This window comes from Ammodytes marinus (genome assembly GCF_949987685.1).
Source record: "Ammodytes marinus genome assembly, chromosome: 9".
NCBI lineage: Eukaryota > Metazoa > Chordata > Actinopteri > Uranoscopiformes > Ammodytidae > Ammodytes > Ammodytes marinus.
Window position 1 is genome coordinate 20,809,974 of NC_137213.1, and position 11,481 is coordinate 20,821,454.

General features: G+C 45.5%; 1 protein-coding gene across 1 annotated transcript in view; it reads left to right on the plus strand.

The window, feature by feature from the left end:
* The window catches only part of LOC307255879 (myomegalin), a gene marked incomplete at its 5' end in the record, with an annotated part of 38,758 nt that overhangs the window by 24,141 nt on the left and 3,136 nt on the right, over positions 1 to 11,481 (plus strand). Inside the window, 25 exons of the mRNA XM_080034690.1 lie at positions 233 to 369; positions 503 to 654; positions 810 to 1,116; positions 1,505 to 1,715; positions 1,898 to 2,014; positions 2,274 to 2,539; positions 2,625 to 2,839; positions 2,997 to 3,114; positions 3,200 to 3,317; positions 3,421 to 3,475; positions 4,571 to 4,818; positions 4,919 to 5,020; positions 5,111 to 5,272; positions 5,841 to 6,086; positions 6,538 to 6,672; positions 6,776 to 6,892; positions 6,989 to 7,178; positions 7,292 to 7,413; positions 7,720 to 7,956; positions 8,098 to 8,199; positions 8,690 to 8,910; positions 9,001 to 9,144; positions 9,621 to 9,759; positions 10,010 to 10,056; positions 10,236 to 10,290. Coding sequence (XP_079890816.1) covers positions 233 to 369; positions 503 to 654; positions 810 to 1,116; positions 1,505 to 1,715; positions 1,898 to 2,014; positions 2,274 to 2,539; positions 2,625 to 2,839; positions 2,997 to 3,114; positions 3,200 to 3,317; positions 3,421 to 3,475; positions 4,571 to 4,818; positions 4,919 to 5,020; positions 5,111 to 5,272; positions 5,841 to 6,086; positions 6,538 to 6,672; positions 6,776 to 6,892; positions 6,989 to 7,178; positions 7,292 to 7,413; positions 7,720 to 7,956; positions 8,098 to 8,199; positions 8,690 to 8,910; positions 9,001 to 9,144; positions 9,621 to 9,759; positions 10,010 to 10,056; positions 10,236 to 10,290 — 3,963 coding nt within the window. The remainder of the gene's footprint in view (positions 1 to 232; positions 370 to 502; positions 655 to 809; positions 1,117 to 1,504; positions 1,716 to 1,897; positions 2,015 to 2,273; positions 2,540 to 2,624; positions 2,840 to 2,996; positions 3,115 to 3,199; positions 3,318 to 3,420; positions 3,476 to 4,570; positions 4,819 to 4,918; positions 5,021 to 5,110; positions 5,273 to 5,840; positions 6,087 to 6,537; positions 6,673 to 6,775; positions 6,893 to 6,988; positions 7,179 to 7,291; positions 7,414 to 7,719; positions 7,957 to 8,097; positions 8,200 to 8,689; positions 8,911 to 9,000; positions 9,145 to 9,620; positions 9,760 to 10,009; positions 10,057 to 10,235; positions 10,291 to 11,481) is intronic.

The following is an 11,481-nucleotide window of genomic DNA, read 5'->3' on the forward strand; positions in this document are numbered from 1 at the left end:
CCTGCCTAGAGTCTGTTTTTGGCCGGCTGCTGCTGCAACGTGTGCCATCACATTCCCCTTTTAGTCCCATGACTTCACAAAGTGGCGAATCAGTGTTCGGGTAGAGTGTTCATAGAGAGTGGACGCTAGAAAGAGAGAGAGAGAGATGCTTCAATATATTAAGAAGAAAAAGAGAATAACAGAGGACTAAGAAAGTGGACATTGCCCTTATATGGTTGCTATGTTTTTCCAGAGCTCAGCACGGATGAGGAAGAGGAGGGGTTGGAGGAGCAGGAGGGGGACGATGAAGACGGCAGCAGTGAAGAGTTCACGGACAGCATAGAGGAGGATGACGACAAAGTGACAGCCAGAAGCTTAGCCTCCATTCAGGTAAGACACTTATGTTTACATTTCACTGTTCAACCCTTTTGAATTCAGTTTGTGACCACACATCCACTGTCATCTGAAAAAGAAGTCAGCACCATAACAAACCAACTTTTCTTTCTGTATTCATTTTTAAAAGGCTTGTGGGCCTGAGGGTGTGACCGGAGCACCACTGAGGAGGGTAGAGTCCCAGACTGTTGACGTAAATCAGCTTGAGGAAGCAAAGAAGACGCTCGAAGAAATAGGCTTACAACTGGAGAGGGATGGATACACCTCCGTGGCTCAGATGAGGTAAAGCTTCGTCCCTTGAGATCCTCAGCAAACTCTGTGTCTTAAGAGGACATGATTGATTGCATGGATGGCGTGAATAACTCTGACTGTTGATGCTGCCCGGCAGAGTTTTAACCTGTTTCTATTATGCACATGTCTACTTGGCTTCTCTTTAGAAGTGCACTGCAGAGGTTACAGTTGGAGAACCAGGCTTTGAAAGACAACCAAGTCGGAGCCAGGGGTGATGTGGTGGAACACACAGAGGAGAATAGCAGGAGTAGTCTGAGCTGGGAAGAAGACGACGAAGAGGAGGATGAGGAGGAGGAGATTGAGGAGAAATACAAAGAGGAGGAAACATCTCCAGTGCCGCTGGGCAAGAGAGGTCCTCCGTGTGTCAGTGTGAGAGACGGGCGAGGGAAGAGGCAGTGCACCAGGCCGGGCTCGCTGACCAGCTCCTATCACCACCCACAGAGGCCTGAGACGGTAACACATGATGCATAGAAGTAGGCATGACATCATGTAGAACGTGCAACAGCATGTGATTCAACATAGGAACAACAAGACCACAATCTATGTCCTCTAAGATCACCTTAAAATTGCATGGCCACTCTGTAAAGGAGAATATAATTTGCCTTAAATAGTTTTATTGTTTGGTTGGGTGAGTGTGAAGGATGGTAAATGGGATTTTAATGGTAGTTATGGGGAATAAAAATAAAATTGTATACATCCTCAAATCATTAACTTACTTGCTACTACTTTAGTCATTAATACTGTTTGTGTGCAAGTTCATTTTTAAAGGATGATTAGTGTTAAACTATTTAGTACTGAACCTGAATCGTGCATTGTGGGTAATGGAGTCCTCACTTTGTAGTTGCAGGAGGCGGAGCTAGCTGGTGACAGCAGCGAGGTGGGTGCGCTGTGGCAGGATATAGAGGAGGGTCTCCGTGAGCAGGCGGCCCGTCTGCGCTCCGACCTGTCACTCAGCCGGCAGGAGAACAGGGAGCTGCAGGAGAGGCTGATGGTGTCGGAGGCCACGGTCCACGCTCAGGCCCAACAACTGAAGGAATACAGAGACCTGCTCAGTGAGTCTCTCTCTGTAACACGTATGAAGGCATGCAGGCATGTTGTTGGACACATAGAATAACTCTTTCTTCTTCTTTCTTTCTTTCTTTCTTTCTTTCTTTCTTTCTTTCTTTCTTTCTTTCTTTCTTTCTTTCTTTCTTTCTTTCTTTCTTTCTTTCTTTCTTTCTCATTGTCTTTGCAGCAGAGAACTCTGTCCAGCAGGCCAGTAAGCAGGTGCAGGTGGATCTCCAGGATCTGGGTTATGAGACATGTGGTCGCAGTGAGAACGAAGCTGAGAGAGAAGACGCCAGCAGCCCAGGTGACAAAACATCTCTAAAACTAGATAATCTCAATTTCATTTTTGTTTATTTCTTTATATTCATTGACTTATGTCTTATTGTTTTTATTTGTTGATCATCTTTTGAAGTGCAGTTAAGTTATTCAATGCCGGTGTCCAACACCAGTTTCCGCAAGGGGACAATAAAGAAACATTTAATTGAATTCCCTCTCTGGTAAGAAATCCTTAATCATTAAAAACTCTGCATTAACATGTGTTCTTTCACCCTTCCCTCCCTCAGAGTTTGACGACTTGGAGATGTGCACGTCACTGTCCAATCAGCAGGACTACGAGGGCGTGGGAGGCAGCTGGTACGCCGGGAGCTGCGGCAGTAACCGAGGTGATTATGAAATGGCGGACGAGTCGGCCTCTCTGCAGAATCTGGTCCAGGATCTGCGCTCACAGCTGACCCGCTGTCACAAGGTGATCCGTGGGCTGCAGCTGCGTGTGCGCTCTCTGTCTACCACCAGCGACTACGCCTCCAGCCTGGAGCGCACCCCGCGGAAGGTACTAAAACATTTACATCGACTGACTGGTCTTATGAGGTTGGTTTTAGTTTCCTAACTCTGCCCCTTCTATCCGTACCTCCTAGGTGAACTGGGCCTTCGAGACGTCAGCAGGCCCCAGCGCTGTGGAGGAGGACGAAGGCTGGATGTCTGACACCCAAGGGACTCGCTCAGGGCCCAAGCCCAGCAGGGAACTGCAGGAACTGGTGGCACGCGTTGCATCGCTGGAGTCGCAGCTGAAAAGCTCGAGACTGGAGGGCAAAGGCAAAGCAGAAGAGGGGAAATGTGCCACCTGGCCTGGGTGAGTGGACACAGACAGAGATGGTAGTGCTACAAGATAAGAGTAAGGTTTAGCTGTTGTCCCTGTGTAACCTAAGGCACCTTTCCCTTAGTGCTCTGAAAACATACTAATAAAACTCCTTGTGTCCCTCTGGCCATTGCCCTTCCTCCCTTTAAAGGAAGTACAACTCTCTGATCCAGACACAAGCTCGTGAGCTGTCCCACCTGAGGCAGAGGATGAGAGAGGGGCAAGGGGTCTGCCATATCCTCACCCAGCACCTAAGCGACACCACCAAGGTCAGTTTTATTTCCCCATATGATATGAACCAGACGAGTGTTGAGTATATTCTTATACCTGCTAAATTTCTCAACAAACGCACAGGCCTTCGAAGAGCTGCTGCGGGCTAATGACATTGATTACTATATGGGACAGAGCTTCAGAGAGCAGTTGTCACAAAGCTCCACCCTTGCACAAAGAGTGGTCACCAAGATCAGTGGACGTAAGGAACAATCTCCCACCTCCTTTATTGCACAAAAATAAAGCTTCACATTCTGTGCCCAAATTTGATATTTAATGTCTCCTTTCCTGTTCTATTCCCATAGGGGAGCGTGCAGAGAGCCACGATGACAAAGCAGGCCATGAGCTGCTTGCCCTAAGGTGAGTCAGCCAGTGTCAAAGCTGAATCCCTTAACCTCTAAACCTTTTGCAATAACAGAGTCAATGGTAGTGTCAGCTGCAGCCCTTAGATCTTTGGGACTGTCCCAGTGATTAAGGCGATTGACTGTGTCATGTGACACGCTGTCCCACGCGACGTGGTGCAGACAGACAGAAGGTTGCTGTTAATCCTATGGAGCCTTTTCCCTTAAGTTGATTTGGTGGAATAGACTCCCAGGTGTCCCACCAGCTGCTCTTAAGAGGCTCACTGTGTTAAAATCCTTAACTTGTGTTGCCTCATCCATCTTAACTTGTGCTGCCTCATTCAGTTTCACCCTGCTTAATGGAAGACTGTTCATTCAGACACTGTCGGATCTACATGAAAAGACACTCGATTATGGATTTCTGTTATTTTCACACAGCAGCTAACTACTGCAATTTCTTTTGAGCTTTTGTGTAAATGTAACTTTGTAAATGTTAATTAAGGTAGTCTAGAGCTCTGTCTTTGCTTTTTCTGCACTGGACTGGACTGGACTGGACTGATTGTACGATGGCTCCTCTCTGGAAATCTATGTTTTCTAAGAACGGCTCCATATACAGGGACTCACTCTGGTCTTTTTCTACGGTTCGAGGCCAAGCAAGAGAGACAGCTTTTTTTAGGATGCAGTCAGAGGGGGACAGGGAGTTGATGCTTCAAAAACTTAAAGAGTAAGGCAAATATGTGTGCAGTTCCATCTTCACATAGCAATATTTACCGTAAGAGCACTTTTGAAAAAAGGAAAAGAAAAGGCAATTACTATGGTCGCAGATTTGTCCATCTACAGAAGAGAGCTGACTTTAAATGGAAAACAGACTTCATCACTGAGACAAAGATGTAGATAGATATTATACTTAACAACATGCATGATATTATACTTAATGGTTTACACATTGTAGCATGGATGAAATGGATAATATAATTGTTTGAATAACAAAAATGGCAGCTGGTTTTCCTCTTGGCTAAACTTCCTTCCATCGTCAACCCTACCACCTATAAGCAGCCTATTATGGATGTCATCTCAGGCTATAATGGTAGATGATGTTGTGTGCCCCGTGTAGGCTGAGCAAGGAGCTTCAGCAGAAAGATAAAATCATCGAGTCCCTCCACACCAAGCTGCAGCAGCGTCCAGAGACACCGTCCAGCTGCCATGCTCTGTCCGAGACTACCGACCAATCAGACAGGACCTCCTTGGTGTCGGACGAGTACAGAACCAATGAGGACTTAGAACTGTGCTCTGATCTGGACGCCAGAGAATATCAAGAGGAGGAGCGGCTGCTGCAGCAAGGACATGGATCAGACCAACACGGTACCGTCAAAGTGTATTCCTGTTGTATGTTCACCTCTCCTGTCCTGTGAAATGCCTCTTCCATCCATCCGTTTCAACTTGCCATTCCCCCTTCCTTTAGTCCATCCATCTGTCCCTCCTCATGGCCTCCTCAAGTCCTCTGCCAGCTGTCCCAACATGCAATGCTCCGCTCCTGTGGGTTTGACCAGCCACTGCTCCAGAGGTAAGGGACTCACAGGTGGCTATGACGTGCAAACATTTTTTTTATTTTTCCACCTCCTGTCTCATGTCACTTCCTTTGGTTTCCCCCCAGCCTTTTTCAGTGAGCCCCTCTCCTACTCCCTGTCTGTCCCCTCTGTCCCTGACGCCTGGGGTAATGGAGTGACCTCCGACCCCCGGCCCAGGGCCCTGTCTGTGATCGCTGTTCGCCCAGAGCTGGACACGCTGTACAAACAGATGAATGAGCAGCACAGGGGTAAAGGGGCCAAGGGAGGGCGTGTGAAATCCATTCATGAAGTGCAAATCAAAGACATAACTATCACAATTTCTCCTGTTTTGAATCGACCATCTCACTCACAGATCGAAGGTGGAGACAGCGATTCTCGAGAATGCTTGTAATATAATATTCTCGAGAATGAGGATATAATCAGTGAATATCCTCACAAGCGTCAACGTTTTGTTAATTTGATCACCTCCGAAGTACTGTGTGCGAACTGTAAACAAATCCATTGTTGATGCACAGCCTGGGCTCTGTAAAAGGGCATGTTGCTAGCCTGTTGGGATACCGAGCCCCTTTGTCTACGTACCAGTTTACAGAACCTTAGCTATATATTAACACCACATTTTCTTCTAGCACATACACATTATTTTCATGTAGCGGATCGTAAGGAGATATTCACTGATTTTGACAAAAAGTGATTTTGACAAAAAGCGTTCTCCAGAATCGATGACTCCTAACACCTTTAAAATTCCTCTTGTTACCACACAAATGCTTTCACACCATATTTCACACTCTGCTTCCTCACTTTTCTGTGTGACTGCAGGCTTCCCAGTTCCACCCCACGACAGGGCTCTTTTCACAATCTCGCCCGGGGGTCACAACCAGCACAACTTCTCCAGCTACAGTCCGCTATCCCATCATGCCTTTCAACAGTCCCGGCTGGGTGGCATTCCTGAAGGCCACTTCGATTCAGGTGTAAGGACGGGAGGGACTCTGTGGGACAGCGAGAACGTTGCTCAGCCAGTAGGAGGCTATGCAGGATCAACTGGAAACCAGCAAGGCCATGCAGGTGTGACTCTAGTCCAGGGGTCACCAACCTTTTTGAACCTGAGGGCTACTTCATGGGTACTGAGTCATACGAAGGGCACCCAGTTTGATACACTCTTCTGAAATAACAAATTTGCCTTTAGTTATATATTATTATTAATGATTAATGATATTCATCTATGTGAAGACACTGATCATGTTAATGATTTCTCACAATAATGATCAACAATGACTTAAAAAAGGTGGGAAACAGATTATTATGCTATTTTTAGAACAGGCCTGCGGGCGCCTCATATGGTCCTTGCGGGCTACCTGGTGTCCGCGGGCACTGTGTTGGTGACCACGTCTAGTCTATACTGTTGTCTGTTAGTAAAACGCTTCTTGATACTCTCCTCAATACTGCCCTTCAACCTGGGACCAAAATGCTTGCGATTATCATTATTATGATTGATTGTTTTTCTGTTTATCTCTAGGGGTGACTTTGATAGAGGAGCACCTGCAGGAGGTGAGGTGTCTCCGTCAGCGCCTGGAGGAGTCCATCAGGACCAATGAGAGGCTCCGACAGCAGCTTGAAGAGAGACTGGCTTGCACGGTTGGGCGAGATAGAGGTACTGCAGCCCTCACACACAGGAGTAACACTGCAAACACAGTCCCTTCTTTCTCTGTTAAGAAATTACATAAAATAATTACATACCTTTTATTCTTGTCCAGGGGCACAGACAAACATCTACATTCAGGGGCTGGACACGGTCACTCAGCTGTCCAATGAGATCAGAGTCCTGAAGGAAGAAAACCTGGGTCTACAGTCACGTCTGCAGGCCAGCACAGGTAATTCCTTCTTTAAGACAACTTAAAGTTTGGATGATTTTTTTCCCTCTGGTATATGTATGAAAAGCTACTTGGACTCACCCTCTCTGCCTTCAGACACATGTGAGGAGGTGGTGCAGCTGCGGGAGGCGGTGTTCACAGCACACGCTCGCCTGAAACAAGCGGAGCTGGAGGCAGAGCAGTGGAAGGAGGAGCTGAGGCGACTGCAGGCTCACAGTCAGGAGCAGGGACAGCAGATACACATCTTGAGGCAGGAGCGACAGGCCAGTCAGGAGAAAACCAACAGGTGTGTGTGTGTTTGCTTAAAGTGTGATGCATAAACAAAAAGCTGTGTTTGTTTTTCATGTGTAAAGATATCTGTTCTCCGACTGTAAGGGCGCTGTATCTGTGTGTCCTCAGGCTCCAGCATGAGGTGTCTCTGTTGCAGCAGCAGCTGTGTGAGAGCAGAGACCTCATCCACTCCCTGCAGAGTGAACTACAAGTGTACGATCAAGTGTGTTCCAGCTCAAAGGCCAACAAAGGTCAGTTTATTCATTGCCTGCTCCCATTTTACATAAAGCTACCATGCATTGAATTTTCTTATGGAATTCTTTACTTTGGCACCATCTAGTGACGCTGTTCAGAATCAAGATAGACAAATGTTTAATTTTCTAAAAACATGAACGCGAACAGAACAGTTTCCAAGTCGCTATTGTTACCAAAACCCAAGTTTTAATAAGCATGTGACATTTTAATTGTTTTATTTTCTCTCCAAACTCCAAAGAGAGCTTGGAAGCAGACGCATAAACCCAGTCAGATTCTCCATTGACTTTGTGTGTTGTCTTCAGGTTACCTGTGTGAGCTCCCAGGTCTGCCAGTGGAGCTGGGGGAGCTGCTGGGCGAGGTGAGGAGTCTGCGAGCCCAGCTGCAGAACAGTGTCCAGGAGAACAGCGCCCTCAAACAACTGGAGCTCCACAAGCAGCTGGAGCAGAAGCTGGGTGTGGCCTCCCCGCGGACCCCCTCCCTCTCTGCACTCACTGCCAGCCCTCAGAGGGAAAACTTCTACAGGAGACAGCTGCTGCACGGTGAGAGAGACGCAAGCAAAGAAAACGCTAGATAAGAGACACACATTCACACTTCACAAAATGCTTGTGAGGCTTATTTAGTGTGCTGTGGTTTGCTGTGTGTCCAAGCCTGTTTTTTTTGTGTATCTGTGTGCTCCGCAGACCCAGCCCCGTCTCCACCTGTCAGGGACATTGGTCTGTTTAACTGTGGATCTCCCGGTCCCCCCTACTCAGACCTGGACGACAGCCATAGCACTGCCAATGGTGTGACTTGAACTGCCCTGCATGACTAGAGTCGCCCTTAACTTGTTGACTGGTTTTTAAAGGCATTGTATTGCTCTGTAACATTAAAGGAATACTTCACCCATACGGAACCGGCGTTCTATCATTATAAAATCGCTATTATAATATAAGGAATTAGGTTTTTCTTCCCTCAGTCTTTCCTTAGTCTTCCCTTGGCCCAGCTGTCCTGTTAATCTTAACCCTACATTTTAACTGGTGTGATGTCACACTAGTAAAATGTAGGGTTAGACAGTGAGACCATAAAACACTCGTTCTGCCTTTTCTCAGGCTAGGATTATCCGATTTCGAAAATGTTTGAACATTATACTACATAGGATGTCAGAGTTCATTACACCTTCATATTCCCACCGGTGAAGTAGGTCTTTAATAACTAATGTGCCTGACAGAATATTACTTTTAATCACTTAAGTCCTTTCCCAAAATACATTGTAGCTCTTTTATCTCCCGACAGATCCTCTGGACCATCACTCTGAGCTGGAAGGGGAAGCCCCCGACGGATCCTTCTCCAACCGTAATGGCCGTCACACCATCGGCCACGTGGATGACTTTGGTGCACTTCAGCAGCAAGTGCTGGAGGGCCGGAGCCTTGTGCAGCGCATGGAGACGACCCTGCAGGCCTACCTCGGCCCACCACCACTGATGGAGGGCAGCCAGAAACAGAGCAGTGAGCTGGTGAGAGAAAATGATTTGTTTTTGTTTTTTTGAACCAAATAATAACATCAAATCATTAGTAACAAGTATCTGACTGGATTCTGTGTGCAGGTCCTGGACTATGGATGTGTGAAGAGTCTGCTGTCCAACACCAGGACTCTGAGGCAGATCCTGGAGGAAGCCATGTCTCTGCTGAAGATGTTCTGGAGGGCAGCTCTGCCCAGCACTGATCCCACCGTCCACAACCTTAAGAAGGTATGATTGCTTTTATCACTGGAGTGATCTTTAGTATAAGGCTGGTGATATATTATATTTTTGTTATTGCCAACAATTCCCATGAAAATACCAAAAACTGACAACGTATTAGTCTATCTGTATGTCCCTAACATCCATATTTGTTCCTACTGAAGAAGTAAGGTCACACATATAGTATATCATTTCATTTTCAAACGAGGTTAAGTATTGATCTGATATTTGTTTTTTATTGTTTTTGGACAACAATGGATGTATTCTTCACAGAGGAATACGTCATATTAGGCTACACAGGCAATACTTGTTAGATGGATCCAATTTTTAGAGAAAGTCGTGCTTCAACAATGACAAATGTGTGTGTGTGTGTGTGTGTGTGTGTGTGTGTGTGTGTGTGTGTGTGTGTGTGTGTGTGTGTGTGTGTGTGTGTGTGTGTGTGTGTGTGTGTGTGTGTGTGTGTGTGTGTGTGTGTGTGTGTGTAGGAACAGTGTATGCAGGAGGAGATCTTGTCCCTGAAACTGCGTATATCAGAGCAGGATGAGGTTCTCAAGGGGACGATTCAAAGACTGAGGTGCACCAGCCGCACCAAGGAGAGCATGGAGCACTTCATAGTCAACCAGTGTAAGTGTTTCCTTTGTGCAGTTTGTTTGGATGAACACACAGGTTGAAACTAGCACTCAAAGTACTTGAAGTAGGAAAGACATATACTCAGCCTTACAACATTGCTCATCCCTTCTCGGAAGTGTAGGGAAATGTTAGGTTGGGACTTGGACAGAAACCATGAACCAGGGGATTTGTAGTCCACTGATCTGTATTACACAGGTCCTCTACAGGAATAACTTTTGATCTTCTTTTTCACATTTTATTGCAGTGTCAAGGACTCGTGATGTGCTGAAGAAAGCGAGGACAAATTTAGAGGTAAACAAAAATCCCTGCTTGACATGGGACCTCACTACATTATGCAGGTATCTGTGTGCACACTCCATAGTTCACAGTTGTATGTGCATCAGTATTGTATTTTGTCCCACTTTTGTCTTTTTCTGTCTCAATTTTTCACTTCGTCCTGCATTTGTCTCCTCTCCTTTAAATCCCCTCAGAAGAACGAGCTGAGACTTTCCTCTCTAAGCTCCTCCTCTTCCTCTCCTTATGCTGGTAACTGTCTGACATGTTGTGATCTTGCAAATAGGTTGACGTTGTCCAAGACTTTGAATTTCCAATAATGTGACGGTTGTGGTAGTTCATCCATACTGGTTAAACTGTAGGCGTAATAGTAAATGTGGTGGGGACTATGTGGTCAGGGGACAGCCTTTACCTCTGTGTGGATTTGCTTTTTCTAACCATGCTGCTGACATCACTGCTTTATCATTCCGTCCACGGTCCTCTCAATTTTATTTTTTTATTTTTATGACATTTCTGCTTTATTACAGTGCTCATTAGAAATCAAATATTGGAGATAATGAAGGCAATGTCATGCCAAAATCCTGAGTAGATTGTGAATATCTGTATTTTTAAGTAATGGTGGTTGAATGTTAATTTTAGAAAGACCATAAGTTGTTCCTGAGCCCACAACACAGACGCCAAATGGCATACACACACATATACTAAGCCGCCACTGCACTTGAAATGTTGTTTACTTCTACAGGCCTGTAGAAGACCTGTATTAAGGTTGAGTCTATTCATATCTTCAGACCTCCCTACATTTAGAGCCAAAATAACAGCCACACTGCATGGTTTCCATTCTGTGTGTACACAAAAACAAGTGTGTGACAGCTTCAGACAAAAATGTTGTACTGCTGACCTTCACTCTAGGATTGGCTGGCGCCTAAATTCGCGCGTGTGTGTGTGTGTGTGTGTGTGTGTGTGTATGTGTGTGTGTGTGGCAGAAGATTTGAGTGAAAACATTGCTTATTCTCTAATAATTCACTAATCTTTTCATTTGAAACCGGCCGATGTTTGGAATTTTATTACAACTAACATCACGCACAGCAAACTACTTCTTCCCGCAATGTTTTTAAAGGAAAAGTTTGATATTTTGGACAAAAAACATATTTGCCATCTTTAGTTAAGAAGACTGATACCGCTCTAATGTCTGTACCAATAATATACAAAACTACTACAGCCAGGAGTCAATAAGCCTAGCTTAGCATAAAGCAGCATAACAGGGGTAAACTGCTAGCCTGATAAAGTAAAAAAATGTACTTCACCAAGAAATAATCTTGCTGAGAACTTCTCTTTTCGTCTTTATGACAAATTTAACTAAGCTATTGGCTTATCATGTTTGTAAACAGACACAAAAGTGGTATCCGTCTTCTCTTTCAACTCAAGGTAAGCATGTTATCCAAA